The sequence below is a fragment of the Nuphar pumila genome, chromosome 6 (assembly GCF_984573655.1).
Source record: "Nuphar pumila chromosome 6, dmNupPumi1.hap1.1, whole genome shotgun sequence".
NCBI classification, from domain to species: Eukaryota; Viridiplantae; Streptophyta; class Magnoliopsida; order Nymphaeales; family Nymphaeaceae; genus Nuphar; species Nuphar pumila.
The window spans coordinates 73,451,471-73,468,436 of NC_143254.1; the positions used below are offsets into that span (position 1 = coordinate 73,451,471).

Genomic DNA, 16,966 nt, shown 5'->3' on the forward strand with positions numbered 1-16,966 from the left:
GTTCATGTGCCCCAATCAGTACGACTTGGACACATATTGCTGGATTGCTAGTTGTCCATTATTGAGGTAATCACAATTTAATGTGATACTGAGAAGGCACAGTCCACCTTTTGAACCATGATACCATATGATGGCATGCACTATTGTTTGTGTCGTTCTAACCTTGCAGATGTGTGAAACGTGATTTGTTTACTATGCTAATATTTTTCATTCTCTTTGAGGTACAATAATGTTTAGCTTTTAAAATGGTGAAATCGAGGCTCGACAACTTATTAAGGTGGAGGTGGTTTAAAGATGGCTCAAAACATCATATCAAACTGAACATGATCCAAATGTTTAGTTGCTTTTGAAAATTGGATCTACGTTGACACCGTGGTTTTTTGGTAGAGAGAGAGAGAGAGAGAGAGAGAGAGAGAGAGAGAGAGAGAGAGAGAGAGAGAGAGAGACGCATCACTTGTAACAAGAGTGAAATGCCATGTAGGTTCTAAAGATGCTTACTCTGCCTCAAAAGGCAAGAACCAGCACGGCCCACTCATACAGAAAGTCAACAAGATGGGAATTGATAATCTCATGTTTCAACTTCCCAAGGGAGCGGGGAAAAGCTTATGTCCAATAGACCAAACCCGCTCTCAGATCACCCAAACCGCTAACCATTAAGGGCATCGAAAGGTGATAATGACTGAGGGCTTTATATAATTTGCAATTCCCATTGGTTGCTCCATGCTAGAAGCAGTCCACGGCGAGAGAGAGAGAGAGAGAGAGAGAGAGAGAGAGAGAGAGAGAGAGAGAGAAGGTGGGTGTTCCGCCATGGCCGAGAGAAGCGGTGTCTCTGCTAGTAACGCCCTCCCTCCGCTCCCCAAAGGTTGGTCTCCTTCGGTCTCAACCTTCCTCTTCAACCGCACCTTGTTCCTCTTTTCCGGTTAATGTTCTCGAGCATCTGTTTCCCCAAATTTCCTCTTTTATCTCCGCCTCCTCTTCTTTGGTTAAATCTAATGCCCTACTTCACCCCGTCTTCTTCCCTTCCCCCTTTTGAACATGGAGTCTTCCCTCTTACACACACTCGTTCTCGCGATAGATCCGTTTTTTCAAGGGTTCAAGTTTGTTTTGCATTTTGATTTTGATGCTATTTAGGGTGTAATCCGACTGTGGTAAATGCAGAGAGCGAGGCCTTGGAGGGTTCAAGACGCCGGTCTGGTGGACCACCGAAGAGGAAGGCTACCAATTCCTCGTCGTCGGCTCCTTCCAAACGTTTCTCCAAGGAAAGAGCTCTTCCTATTCTTCCTTTGCATAATGGCCCCTGTACTAGAGCTCGGCAGTCTCCCAACAAGTTTCCTGGAGCAGCTGCCGCTGCAACTCCTGCGAAACCAGAAGATCCCCAGTTGCTGCAGGATATTGCAGAGGTACCGGGCGAAGTTGAACAGAAGCCGGACCCTGAGGATCAGACACCCGAGCCCCTGGTTGACACGGAGTTGGAAGCTGTCAGATCGCGGGATGCCAATGTCCATGTGATTCCTGTGACTGCTGGTAAATGTGAAATCCGTCTGATGCTTGACGTATTTTGGATTCTCTACTTCATCATCTTCTTGTAATTCCAAAGGTTCGAGATGTATTGCATCTGTTAAGATGGTAATGTTAGCCGTTTGATGCTACGACGTGGAATTATATGACATGCCCCTCATGATACAGAACCACGATCCTTAATTCATTCGCATACATCTGACAAAAGGAGGCTACCGCTTTTGGTTCATCCTGAGATCGGAATCGTGGCTTAAAGTAAACATTTGATTCTTGAACTAGAATTGCAACAACCTTTACCTAGAATTATAACTTCTAAAGGTGCTGGAAGACAAAATTTCTGCTGTTCAATATGTTTTTTAAACTTTCTAATCAGTACCTAATTTATCCCATGCTCGGGAGTTAGATTATTGGATAGGTATATACTGAAGTCATCATTTGGAGGTTTTGGCAACTGGTGCAACTGATCCATGTGTTTGTGGTTTCATTTTCTTACAATAAGATGGGTAGTCTTATCCATTTCCTTAGTTCTTTCCCAATCCTTCTCCTTGCCACCCATAATTAGGTGCACCTGCGTGGAATAATTGAAGAACCTTATTTTGTATTGATTAAGGTCCTACTATGTCGCCTAGCATGATAATTGATCATACTCTCATGCATGAAAATGCGGTGCTCATGAAAAAGAATACACATATTTGCTGATGAGTCAAGTTGTTAATAAGGAAGTGTGTGTTGTCATGCCAATGACAATGTATTCTAATTTTTTGTAAGTTCAATGTTTTGATTAAGCAATTGAATACCTTTTGTTCTGTCATAGAATTGTGTGTAAATAAGAAATTGGAAGGTAAATCACAATGATACACAATACATTTCTCTTTTGTTTTTAGATATGGTGAACATGAAAACATGTATGCACAAATTTTCAATGATATATAGAAATCATGAAGGAGTGGAGACTATATTCCCCAAACCAGCAACCACCCATCTATAAAAGAGCAATCTGTCCTTACAAACCTTCCAAGTCTTCCTTGTCTCTATTAAAGAGAAACCATCTCTGCAAGAATTGCATAATCTGTTGGGTGGTCCTTGGATTAGGAAGGAAGAAAGGGGATTCAATCCATTGCGTGTACTCTTACACATGCCTCTATCATTTTTCTGGGATTCTATAGACCTTTAGAAAACTCTCTTTAGGAAGAACTTAAAGATCTCTCCTACAATTGTCATATTTTTGGTTCATTTTCATCGGGCACTTCTTTGGTGTTAAGAGAGATAATGGTCAAGTTCTAGTGATATTTCTTACTTTTATGGATTTTTTTATTTCATTGTTCATTCATGTCACTTTCATGTTTGGGGATGCAAGTTATCAGTTTCAAGGCTTTTCATCCATTGGATGTCCCTTCCCTTGCATGGGATTAGGTATGCTTTAATGGGAATTATCAGAGTTATCGGAAGCGCCTAGGTGCATGGGGAAGCGCGCTTCCCCGAAGCGCGAAACATCGTGCTTCCGAAACGTGCAGGGAAGCGCGCTTCTCCCACGTTTTCCCATTTTTTTCATTTTTTTTTCGCTTCCCCCTCGCTTCTGGTTCGCTTCCTAGGTCGCTTCCGAGATGGTTCGTAATTTTCTTCTAAGTCGTCCCACACTTCCCGCTTCCTAAACTTTTGAAAGTGCCTCGCTTCCCGCTCCCGCTTCCTCGACTGGTAACTCTGGGAATGATAACTGGCTTGAACATTTATGTGTAGTATCACATCTTCAATAGGCCAAGGTTTCTTGTGCTTTAAACTAATCTAACTTTAGTTTTCTCTTACCAAAAAGTTAACAAAGGAGCTGCCATCCCATTCAAATCTTCATCCACTTTTCCCACTGGTATAAAAAATAAGTTGTTGATATCTTGGTATCAGTTTGAATGCTCAGAGTTATGGCAAGATAATAGAAAGGACCTTGGTGCAATCCATAGTCACCTGTATCGTTGAAGGTAATTTCTCGACGAGGGTATTTCTCGAAGAGATTTTCAAAAGCTGATAAATCTCGAAAATATCTCGAGAGTTCAAAAATTTGAAAAAAATATAAATAACAACAAAAAAGCTAAGAAAATAATAAGTTTTGCATTATTTTTTCTAAAAATATAAAGAAATATGTTTTGAAGGTTTTAAAATATAAAAAAAAGGAAATGCAAACTTAATAAAAAAGAGTTTTTTTCTCCAAAAATATCGTGATATTTTGTATTCTGGCGATATTTTGAAAATATCATGAGATATCACCTTTAATATCGGCTACCTTAAAATATCAGTATTTCTTGCAATATTTTCAAAATATTGCTCATATCGGTGACAATGGTGCAATCAAAACTCCAAAGGGGATGTGAGTATGCATCACCACTTTATTTTGTCTTTTGCATGAGATACATTTATTGACCAAGCGATATCCTCTTTTGCTCAAATTATCTATTGGTCTTGGTTTGTCTTTTGATCTATGTAACATGGGTACATCTGCACTAGGGATGCAAGCGGCCCATTTGCAACCCTAGTCTACACTCTCAAGGCATCCTGTGGGTGCAGGTGCAAAACTCAACACTGCTGGGTGCAGGTGCAAAACTCAACACTGCTGGGTGCAGGTCAACAAGTGTCGGGTGCGGTTGACCTACATTTGACTATTTTGGTCAAATTTGACCTAGTCCAAAATTGTCCACAATTAATAAAATCTTTAAAAATCTTATATATATATATATGTATATATGTATATATATATATATATATATATATATATATATATATATATATATATATATATATATATATATATATATAGAGAGAGAGAGAGAGAGAGAGAGAGAGAGAGAGAGAGAGAGAGAGAGAGAGAGAGATTTATCAGTTCTCTTGGTAATTGTTTCCTAGATCTAGTTGGTGGAAGGGATGGGGTTTAGTAGAACTAGTAATTCCTCAGTATTGCATTCAACTGCCGCGTGATGATATCTTTATCTTCGGCCATTTTTTTAGCAAGTGGGTCATCATCATCATCATTGGGATCTGGAACAATGGTTGAAAGTCCTTTGCATTTTTGCAGAATTCATTTTCTTTGAATTTCTTCTAGTTCAACAATAACATAAACACAAAAAGTGGTATGAATAGATGAAGAATCACATGTACATACATTTTGACGAAGATCTGCAATATGTTGCTTAAATCTATGCAGTCCACCTCTAATAATAACACCATAAAATAGACATCTCAATGATAACCTTGGTCGTGGTATATCATCCATGCTTCTGCATTATTGCCATGCATGATCATCTTTATAAAATGAAGGTTAAGACGATATCGAAAGATCTAAATTAAAACATAACCAATTAACCATCAAATAAAAATATAGACATACAAATATTCAACACAAGTTTACACACACATAACAAACTTAAGTCCTAGCAGTACGAATGTCGACAACCGCGACATTCCTGCTCGACGAAATGCACTCTTGAGAAAATTGTAAAAGCCCTCTCCCTTGTGCCCAGATCGGTCCCAAAATTACTTATTTCTTTTATTATTTATGTATTGTTTGTCTAAACATGTTATTTTCTTATTTTCTTATTTTTTATATTTTTAAAGCCCCGAGATTTTCCGCGATTTATCACCAAACCTATAATATCGTGAGAAATAGCCTTGCCGAGATATAGCCGACACCGATATTTGTGACTATCGTTGGAATATTATGTGTGTTTTAAGTGTTTAGCTTAAGTCATAATCATAATCATAATTATGTATTTTTAATTTTTTAATTATTATTGTTTTTTATGCATATTTATAATTTTTACAATATGTTTGCTATTAGCTTTTGGCAATTTACTGTAAATTTTCTGTTTTTCTTAATCCTGTCTTTTTGAGTCCTGATTAGGTCGACTAGTTCCACCTAGGCACTGACTGGTGCTTTTGACTACTAACATTTACTTACTTTTGGGGACATGCTTGAGATCTATGTAACTTTGATTGAGGGTTATGTAGCAATTAGGGAGTACACTTGATGTGTAATATGGAGCCTAATACCTTTTGCATGAGCTAATTCCTTGATTGTTCTTAGTGTAGTTTCTTATTGATCGATGTGCTGCATGTTGTTGCTTTCATTGGGCTAGTAAAATGCAACATTTAGTAAGAGGTTTAGGGTTAGGGATTTTGTTAATAAATCCTTGTGTTTGCATAATTAATGGATCTAAAGATGATTGGCTGCACTAAGGATTCAACATCATTTGATTATTCAAAGAGGCAGGGTGTGACATTGAGTAAAGTGTACCTACAAAGGTTGCTAACTTGCTATCAACATGATGGTCCATTCAGCTTGAGAGGAGCCTCTAAAAATTTGAAGGCATATCTTTTAGTATTCACAACATTCATAGATGAGTATGGCATGGTATGAAGAATATTTAGGAAATGCTGATCAAATCCAAGCTTGAGCTTAGGGAAGATTGAATTGGAGACAATGATAAGGGTAAGATAACTTTTGTTTATTTTGCTTTCTTTTATAGTTTGTTGAGTAGGTTATTTCTTGTAGTCTTGGGCTATTCTATCACGTCTTTGTTTCTTGTGTGAAGGGACCAAAACAGGATGCCATGATTTTTCTATCTGCACTTCTTAGTAGAGCCATAGATTTTGTAGATTGGAACATTAGATAGCTGCTACATCACGTAGGCAGAGGTGCGGATATGTAGGATACAACATGCAAATGTTTAAAAGCATGGGCACGGGGATATGACTAGTATATATTATGTATATTGTATGTCTTATTTTTAATAAAGATTATATGTATGCACATATGCATGAGTTTTGTGTGTCTGTGCATTCTGGTGGACACAGCTATCCAGAAGCTCGGTGTCCCCTTTGCGTTGGCCTGCCATTGTTGTTTGCAGATTTCTACAGAGAGTGGAGACCATTTTCTATTATCTGGGGACCTTTCTGTGAGTGTGGTCTTATTTTGCTGATCTGCTGAACATCCAATCCTTTCCGCAGACCATGTTATTGAGGTGCTTTTGCTTCTCACCAGATTCCCCAAGTCGGCTGTGCTGCACTTCTTAATGTGTGCCCTTCCACCCTAAGTGACAGAAGATTTAAAGCAGTTGTGTGTGTGTGAAACACAATACATGAATTGATGAAAACATGATGAATAGATGAAACAATCCAGCAAAATAGGTAGTAGGTTAGGTCCAGATCAGGTTAAATCCATAACTGACCTGACTTGTACACATGAAGTTCCAGTAGCAGCATTGATACGACTCAACTCGGGTATGTCACCCTTCTGGAAGTACCCATGTTACATAGTATAATTAATATTTGAAGCTTCTTTGGGCATAGTTTGGTGATGTATCAAAGTGAAAATTAATTATTTCTCTTAAATCCATTGGCTCATATTCACAGGATGTGGCTAGATTTTTGTAGTTGCTTCCTGCTGATGGTAACCTTCCTTCCCATGCTTGAGATTGGCATTAATAAGATTGAAACCTCCCTAATGGCGGAGTTTGGACACTTAAAATCTATGATACAATAAGTAGTGGGTTTGATAAAGATATCACTAACAGAATTTTTGCTGGTTGGATAAAGTGGCAGCAAACTAGTGGAATGTGATCTGACAAACGAGTTCCTCTACAATTACAAGAGCATTCCCACAAGATTGCAATAAGACCAACACTCTTATATGGTTCACATGTTGGGCAATTTAAAAGTGACATAAAGAGAGAGTTTATGTTAAAATGAATGTATGGAATTACGAAAAAGGATAAAACTAGAAGTAAATGTATTGGAGAAAACTTGGCATACTGCCGATAAAAGAAAAAAGCCATTAGAGAATATCATTTAAGATAGTTCGGACATGTAAGGAAACAAAAAAAATAAAGAATGCCATTTAAGATGGTTTGGACATGTATGGACATACACCTGAAGGAAAGGTTGACATGATGCAAGTGGAAGGAATTAAAAAGAGCAGAAGACCATTGAATACTTGGAAGAGGCAGTGAAAAGTTATATGAAAGATTGCGTGGTGACTGAGGTTGTAGTCTTAGATAAGAAGGAATGGAAAAATAGGGCTCATAAAGCTGACCCAATGTAATTGGGATAAGGCTTGATGATGATGATGGTGTGAATCATTGGCTGCTTGCTTGGTCTAATTAGATGGTTGGAGATGACCAATCACTTTCTAATTTCACCGATTCTTTGAGTTGGTTCACTGAAATTGTGGTATTATGGGAAACTTTTGCAAAGGTTTAGAATATTGTTAGAGATTGATTATGATGTCAAGTTCAATTTGATAGAAGCCATTTTATCACTAAGTTCAGGTCACTTTCCAAAACTCTATCTTGTTGTCCGGCTGCATTGGTGTAATTGGTATCTTTCTTGTAAAAAAATGTTTACCTTATGTTCTCATATGGTCCCTTGTCCATAGTAAAAATATTGAATTTCTCACCTGATTGTTTATAGTCAACCAACTGATGAACTTGTCATATAACTCTATGAAGTTTCCTTCTTGATGTTAGCTTACATGGCTGAACGATGTATTCTTGATGGTTGCTGTTTTCATATTGTTATCTGAATATCCTTAAACATGCTTTTGCTTGCCTGTTATTTGATAGAACCTGTTATCATGATTGATTGTCTTTCAGGTTGGTTTTCCTGGACAAAGGTTCATCCATTGGAAGAGAAAGCACTACCATCATTTTTTAATGGCAAATCTGAAGGCCAAACATCAGAAAAGTATTTAGAATTAAGAAACCTAATCATGAAGAAGTACCACACTAATCCACAATCGCAAATAAGTGTGAAGGATTTAGCTGACCTAAATGTTGGAGATGCCAAAGAAAGGCGGGAGATAATGGAATTTTTAAGTCGCTGGGGTTTGATAAATTTTCACCCATTCCCACTACCCAACACTGTTGCAGCTTCCGATGGGGTTGATGAAAATAGTGAGGTGAAATCTTTGGTTGAAAAACTTTATCAGTTTCGCATGCACCCAGTTTCCAAGGTAGGCCTCCAGAAGGGCTTGCCTGCTCCGACTTCGATGCCTCGAATCCTTCCAGAATCTGCCATTCCAGATGCAATGCCGCAGGAAGGTCCGGCTGTTGAGTACCATTGCAACTCCTGCTCAGCTGATTGCTCTCGTAAGCGTTATCACTGCCAGAAGCAGGTATGAATTCATAGAGATGCATCCAATATGAGGTTTGTTTTTGCTAAAAAAGGCGACGTTGGCTTGTTTGCTTCTTTTTGTGATCAATTCACACCCTTAAATGTTATCTTAAAATATCAAATATCAATGAACAATGGTGTGCATACAAAAAATACTTGCTGATCTGATGTTGATTTTTCATTTTTAATGTGGGAGGGAAGCCTTGCTAAAATGTTTGGTATCCAAAGCAGACCATTGGATACCTTTTCTTAAAAAAACAATGCATAAGTTTCTATAGTTAATGATCTATTTTATTGTCGAATTATGAGGAAAATTTGGCAATTTGTTGATTATCCCTTCCAGTGAAGTGGCTGTTAGGCTAATTATTTATTTTCCAACCTCTCTTTTTTATTAATTGCTTCTATTGTTTTATTATGTGGATTGTGGCATGATGGTTTCCACTTCTGTAGGAATCCAAGTTCCCAACCATCAAATTTACATAGAAAAAAGGCTTTTCTCAACTATGCACATAAAAACAGGACTTGGTGGTGGCAAACAGAAAATCTCTATGTTATCTTTTCCCCTTGTGTTACCCAAACATACTCTTGGAATCCAAGTTACCAGCCACCCAATTTACAGAAATTGGCAGAACAAAGGCTTTTGCTCTACTATTCACACAAAAACAGGATTTGGAGATGGCAAACAGGAATAATATTTTTTACCTTTTTCCTGTGTTACCCGAACGCACTTTTGGGGAGTACAGGTTTCTGATGTATGCCACTGTAATTCTCAGAAAAACCTTCTTGGTACCATTTGTGTGTCTCTCTCTCTGTCTCTTGTTTGTATGCTGATAAAAGGTAAAAGTTTCTCATAGTTCATTGTTTGAAAAACTTTTCTGTGAATCTCTCCAGATTCACTTTTCTCGTACAGGAAAACAAGTTGATTGGCTATGTCACATAGGTGCGGGTGCGGATGCCGCGATGCAGCACTTTAAAAAAACTTGGGTGCGAGGGTGCGGGGAAGATATATATATATATATATATATAATTTTTTTTTAACAGTTTTAAGTTAACACTACGTGTATTTGTGTGCATTTATGTATTTATATATATAATATAGATAAAAATGGACTTGATTAGGGTTAACTGAATCCACTTTTGGATAGAAATGGACCGTGGTTGACTTCACCTAACACAAAGGAAGCTGTGTCCAAGTGTCGCACCCGCTTGGGTGCAGGTGCAACGTGGGTCCGGTGCCCTGTTAGAAGAGTCCGTGTGACATAGTTGGTTGGGTATCTGCCACTACCAGAAGCAACTTCTCACCAAATGCTTTCTGTTTTGACAGGCTGATTTTGATTTGTGTCATGAATGCTATAATGATAAAAAATTTGGGTCTGGAATGACATCGGCAGATTTTATCCTTATGGAACCTGGAACAGAAATGTCAGGCACAAGTAGTGGAAGTTGGACCGATCAGGAAACATTGCTTCTTCTTGAAGCTCTGGAGCTTTATGGGGAGAACTGGAATGAGATTGCTGAGCATGTTGCCACAAAAACAAAGGCTCAATGTTTCTTGCATTTTGTTAGATTGCCTATTGAGGATATGTTTTTAGAAGGTGAGGACACTTCTGACATAACTAGTCCTGAAGTTCCAGATTTGGCTGCAGTCACCAAAGATCCACCTGCTTTGAAGAGTTCTTCAGATCTACCCAAAACTGCTTCAGAGCAGCCCGATACTGCTTCAGAGCAACCCAAAACTGATTCAGAGCCACCTCTGGCCAAGAGTGAAACTACTGACAAGCAGCCACTGGCTTCTCCATCTGACGCTGTTAAACCAAGTCATGCTGGTGATGTTGATGATCCTCAGGCAAATGTCGATAATTTTGCAATGGATGCATTAAAGGCTGCATTTCAGGCAGTTGGTGCACCGTCTAGGGCAGGAGGTTCACTTTCATTTGCAGAGGCTGGTAATCCTGTCATGGCATTGGTATGTTGAAGGAATCTATGCTTGGTTCTGTTTAAGTATGCTTTGGATACTTACCAGAGATACTTGGGAACAGGTGGGCTACTTGGCAGCCTTGGTTGACCTTGATGTATCTGATGCTTCAATACGGAGCTCTCTAAGGGCATTGTCTGAGGATTCACCCGGTATTCAGCTTGCTTCTAGACACTGTTTCTTCCTTGAAGACCCACCTGATAGCAGCAAGGATTCTGTTGCATGTGAGAGGTTTGGATACCCAATTGGCTGTAGTTGTTTGTTTTTGTTATTTTTCTTTTAATTTGTTGACATTATTTGGATGATGCTATGTGCAAATTCGAAACAGTACTGTTGAAATGGTTGATGCCGAGCCTCAAAAAGAGGAAAAAGAAACATTAGTTACCGAGGGCAGTGAATCATGTAAGGAATCAACAAATAAAAATGGCGAAAATATGGTTCTTGAGACAACAGATGCATCTGTACCCTCAAAAGAATGCAAAGAAAAACCTCATGTTGCAACCGAATCAAGTGAATTAGCTTCAGCCAAGCAAGCTACTTCAACTCTAGAGTTGACAAAACCGTTGGATGTAGATTCAAATTTAGTTCACCCAGAGGAACAGGGTGCTCGAGAAATAGTCAGCTCTGACCAGACAGTTGAAACAGGTTCTAGTACAGGTAAATATTCTGTTGAAATCTAGTTAATTGTCAATTACCTCTGCTCAGTAGAGTTTATAGATCCCATCATATTTTATTTTGGTCATTTATATACAATAGCCACGTTTTTAAGTGGTTCCTTTATCTGTGATTATGTGAACGAAGCAAAGAAGATTTTGTGTTCTGAAAGCAAGTGATTTTGGCTACATGTGATATCATCCTTTCTAGTTTCTGAATATTGAACTGTGTCCTAAAAAAAAACTCTCTATGGATCGCTGTGAAAAGGAAATGAATAGCTTTCAAGTTAAAAAAAAAACTAATGTGGTTCAAAGATGCAAAATAACATGCTCCTGTTTTCTCTATTCTTCAGTTGATAGGAAAGGAGCATAGCTACATTCCAAGTAATGTGAGTAAGCCAGTCTTTTGGTTGCGTTTGACCATTGGGGTACCATCCAAACTTCATTTTCTTTTGTTGATTTTTTTTTATGACAAAGGGAAACCCATTCACCGAGAACCAGGTCACTTAATGGGCCTGCCTCTCTGCAAGGTAAAACTCCAGTTGAGGACACAACCACCAAGCCTTACGTGCCCCAACCGGGATAAAGCAGTGACAGCCCATTCTTTTGTTGATTGTGGTGTATTTCTTGAACAAAAACGAAAATAGCATATGGAATGTTATAAAAAGTGATATAGAGAGAAACTTGAAGGCTTAAGCCCCCCAAACCACTTCAATAGTGATGGTGGTAGTCGAACAGTAGCTAGACCTCGATCTTAAGTAGGAGCAGTTTGATGCAGCCCCATTAATTTGAAGACAAGGCAGAAGTGTGGCTGGTTGTTTTCTTAGTTGGCTCACATTTTTTGTTTTTAATCATTAGCTGCCCATCTGATCTTTCAGTTGAAAACGAGATGAAAGCGACAGTGACTGCTCAGGAGACAGATTTTAGCTCTTGCAAAGGTAAATGATTTTAACCAGCTTATAGTTTCAATTCCTTGTGAGAAAACACATTTTAATGATTAGATATTTTTCAATGCATAGTTTTAAGATATTTCTTCACTGTTTTATCTTTCAGTTGAGGAAGGGCTGAAAGAGTCTAAGGTCACCAATGAGATAAGTGCTGGCTCAACCGAGCAGAAGAAAGATGGCACTGCTTCTAGTAAAATCAAACGTGCTGCAGTTGCTGCAATGTCAGCTGCTGCTGTAAAGGCAAAACTTCTTGCAGACCAGGAAGAGGAGCAAATTCGTCAGCTCTGCTCTTTTGTCATCGAGAGGCAGGTAACTCAGAAAACATAAAGGAAATTGATTGCTTGCTTGTTTGTGATTCTGCATTTGACAAGCTATCACCAATGAATCTTCCGCAGTTGCATAAGTTGGAGACTAAGCTGGGCCTTTTCACTGATATGGAAAGGGTATTTATGCGAGTACGTGAACAGATAGACCGAGCAAGACAAAGACTTATGCTTGAGCGCAATCAAATAATTGCGGCACGATTTGGGTTGCCTACCACTATACCTAGGATGGCCTTCCAGTCGACACCAACTAGCAGAGCTTCTCTGGGCAACATGAATAATGCTGCTTCGAATGCACCAGGCTCCCCAAAGTCACAGGTTAAGGGGCTGCTGACGGCACAGTTTCCATCATCTTCATTTATTTCAGGTACATCGACAGGGGGTTCAGGGCAGGCATTAAATCAAGCAGGTTTTTCTTCTGCTGGAGCAAATATAGGATCTGGATCTAAAGCATAGTGGACATAGTCCAGGATTCTTGTTTGTTATCCATGATAGATAACAACTTATGGGCTGTCAGCTGCACCAAGTAAGTAGCGTGCTCAAATTGTGTGTTATTTATTTGTGAATTCATTTATTTGGGAGCAGCAGCACTCCCAAGAAAAGCACCAAGAGTAGTGTTTAATATTTTAAACAAGGGTCAAGCAGTTGTGATAATTGTTGTCTTTCAACTAGCAACTTCCAATCCCCATTCAACATTTTGGAAAACAAGTCTGTTATATGCATTTTGTATAGAGATTCTGCTTCATCATGGGCATGATTCTTACTAGTGTTTCTGATCTTCAGCAATGTTGGTCCTTGGTCTGTCCCTGATTGAATGTCTCTCCGTTCAGGTTTTGGTTTTGCTACTCGTTTTGGAATTTTTGCTCAAACTGGAGCACAGAATATAAGTGATGAATGTTGGAGCGGGCTTCTGTTGTAAGGAGGTTCAAAATTTTTTCTTTTTGTTATTCCTCTTATTCCCCCAGTCCCTCTAATGTATATGGTGCTTGATATCTCTTGTTTTTTTTCTTTGTATAATCTCTGTAGTTTGCTTCTAGTTCACAATTGATTCTTTTCCTCGTGTATTTGTCGAAGATGTAATTAGTAATACAACTGTCAGACCTAGATGTCTAAAGTGAACACCAAGATCTGCTTCTGATTGTAGCCGCCGCCGTTGGTCTATTTCAACACGAGTTCTTTTCTCCCTATATTGGCATTCTGGAAAGGAATTAGAGGCAGCTTAATGGATACTCTATATTGGCATGCGTGAACTGGTTGTCAAGTACTTCTTGGAGTTTCCATCTTCTTAGGGCATGTTTGCAACTCAAGAAAAGAAACTTTCCCTTGGAGGGGAAGTGGCTCTGTGAAACACTTCCTCAAAAGCTTGCATGTGTAATTTTGAGATCGTTGATAAGGCTTTGTTTGGGAGCTGGTGTTGGAGAGCAGATGATAGGAGTGAAGAAGAAAATGCCTGATGAGAATGGAGTTGTCAACAACATCCTTCTTTAGGATATTGAAACGGATCTCCACTCCATCTCCCTTCTCAACATCACTCCCATTTCCCAAATTCCAAGCTTCCAAACAGGAGCTTGGGCAGGTGGAGTCTACGAAATCCCCATCTTCATCACTCAAGCAGAGCCTGTCTGTGCTTGGGATGATGGCATCGGAGAATGACAGGGCGTCAGAATCTGTTACAGGCGGTTAAACATTCACAACATATTTGAGGGAGTCGTAAGAACCGGCTCCAAAATCCTTGATTTCGTTAGTTTCCAGTCCTTTCTGAATGAAGAGGCATTTACAGCTCTTCATTCAAAAAGGATTTTGGTGTGCACGTGTCTTTATTTTATGAAAAAGGTGACACATGTCCACATGAACACAAAAGGCCTCAGCTCACTTAATTTTCTTTTAAAACCAATTTCCTTGAATTCCTTTTATTTGATTTTTCTCTTCATTCGTCCTCCTAAACACAACCTAAACAATTCCCATGTTTGCTTCTGGCTGGTATAGTTGCTAGTTTATTTGGATGATTTTCTTAATACCAAGGAACAATCAAAAGGGCGTAGAGGACATACAGATTTAGAGTTGGGTGGACTGGTCACCATTATCCAGACTTTTCTTTTATTTTGATTTCCCTCTATCCATATGCCTGCCTTAAGTCATTCGAAATGCCAATCACCAGCCCAACAAGCTTTATATATATATATATATATATATATATATATATTCCTATCTTAATTGCAACCCGTAGTGACAAATATGGGTGATATTTTGAAAATATTGCAAAAAAACATGATATCTTACCATTTTAAACTTACAAATCTTGTGATATTTTTTTTTAAAATATCATGATATTTTTTATAAAACCTAAATATTGCATTTTTATCATGATATTTATGGTTTTATCATGATATTTAAAATAAAAAAGAGACCCTTGCTTTAAATTAATTTGAAATGCATTAAACAACATTATTTTCAAGTGAATAAATTCTCAATAAATTATCTTTTAATTCATCTCTCCTCTCATTCACAAGAAACATAAAACGAGTTTCTCTACAAGTCAGCTTTGGAAACTATTGACAATAGAAAATGGTTTCCTAAAATCTATCTTAGAAATTAAAAGCTTTAAATGCGTTGAAAATAGTAAAGCTATCTTAAAGTCCAACGTATCAATTAAACTCATATTTTGAAGTTTTAAATAACTTTATTTATAAGTTTCAATTTTGGACAAGACCTTAAACACATTATTTTCTGAACTTTTTATTTTTGCCTCATATTTGTAAAATATTAATTTATTTTTAGCTGATATTTTTTCAAAACAATGAGATAAAAGAAATTTCAAAATATCATGAGAAAAATCTTGGTGATAACTTGTCATTTTAAACTTCAGTCACTATGATATTAGTGAGTATTTGCGGTCAGACTTGTCCAATTAGTGTCTCTCTCTCAAATCCATACGTGGCCCCATATGTATTTTTTTCTTTTCTTCAAATTGTTTGATGGACCAGCTTCCCCCTCCCCCCCTTACCCATAGTCACAAATAATGTTCTCGGGGATTTTTTGACAAGGAAAAATCTCAGGAGATTTTGCAAAAAGTTATTTTTTTGGGAAAAATCGTGAAAAAGGTTGGTATTTTTTTTGAAAGGAAGATTTAAAAATATAATATATAACAAAAAATAAAACGCCCCCTTTGGCTCCACACAGTCACAAATAATGTTCTTGGGAATTTCTCGTCAAGGGAAAACCTTGGGAGATTTTAGAATTTTTTCTTTTTTAGAGAAAAACTCGGAAAAGTTTGGTACATTTTTTTTGGAAAGGAAAATTTAAAAATATAAGAAATAACAAAAAATAGAAAATGAAAAACATCATTTTTGGGAAAGGAATTCCCCTATCATTTTTTAGAGAGAGAGGGCTTGGCCATCGATGAGAGAGAGAGAGCAGTTGCAGAGGAACCAACGGAGTTGTAGCCAACAATGGTGAGCATGCCCTAAGCCTTAATGGCAGACTTCATTCACGTATTGGGTTTTGAGAGATGAAGTTGAACGTTGTTTTTGTTTTTTGTTTTCTGAGCTTTCGTTCCTCAAACTCTCAAAGATAAGGGAGGGGAGGCTGAGAATCTTTGTAACTGTAAAGGGGTTTACTTTTTACTAAAGTGACGTTTACAATAAACCTTTAGGCTTTGTTTGGGAACCTGTGTTGGAGGGAGTTGCAAGGAGTCAGGATAAGCACAACTACCATGTTCAAAGAGAAATGCATTTCAAAGGAGTTGTGAACTCCTTTTGTTACGAAGCATAAACAACTTTTCCAAGGATTCATGCTATCAACTTGTAACATCCATAAAAAATCTAATCTTTTTAAAACTTTTTCAAACCCAAATTTTTGAGGAAAATTTGAAACTTTTTATTTATTATAAAATTTTGCTTGATTCTTGAAAGTAATATACCAACAAATTCATCTATAACTACATTCCAACCGTTCCAAATACTAGACAGCCCATCTGAGTGCAAGCATGAGTGTATATTAGCCTTAAAGTATCAGATACATAATAGAATCATTCATAAACACAACTCGATTGGGGTCATTACTTTAAGAATTCTCACACATGAAAAAATATGAAAGACAAAATTTATCTAAGGTTTAGGACAATTAAAGAGTTACATAAGATTTAAAGTTTCTAAACTACAAGCATAACTAATACGGAGATGGAAGGACAAAATTTAAAATTTCTTCTCATTCCAAAACATTACAATTCTTAAAACGTAAAGATCCAGACAAGAAGTTAAATTGATACAAGTTAATAACCATCAAAATTTACCTGGGTCCTCCAAGAATCATAATAAGTAAGAGTGGAGCCTTCAGCCACTCAACAACCCGCACTTCGCTTCAGTCCTCAATGAGTGTAAAACCCACAAAAATTTTAGC

General features: G+C 37.8%; 1 protein-coding gene across 1 annotated transcript; it reads left to right on the forward strand.

Annotated features, from left to right (window-relative positions):
* The first annotated feature begins 724 nt into the window (after window positions 1-724).
* Window positions 725-13,754, forward strand: LOC149834931 (SWI/SNF complex subunit SWI3D-like). Its single transcript, XM_090011611.1, has 10 exons — window positions 725-862; window positions 1,159-1,524; window positions 8,151-8,671; window positions 9,995-10,636; window positions 10,710-10,876; window positions 10,974-11,302; window positions 12,177-12,236; window positions 12,352-12,554; window positions 12,641-13,094; window positions 13,399-13,754. Exons 1-9 carry the CDS (start codon window positions 808-810, stop codon window positions 13,022-13,024), a joined length of 2,727 nt encoding a protein of 908 aa, XP_089867737.1. The 5' UTR covers window positions 725-807; the 3' UTR covers window positions 13,025-13,094; window positions 13,399-13,754.
* Window positions 13,755-16,966: the final 3,212 nt, after the last annotated feature.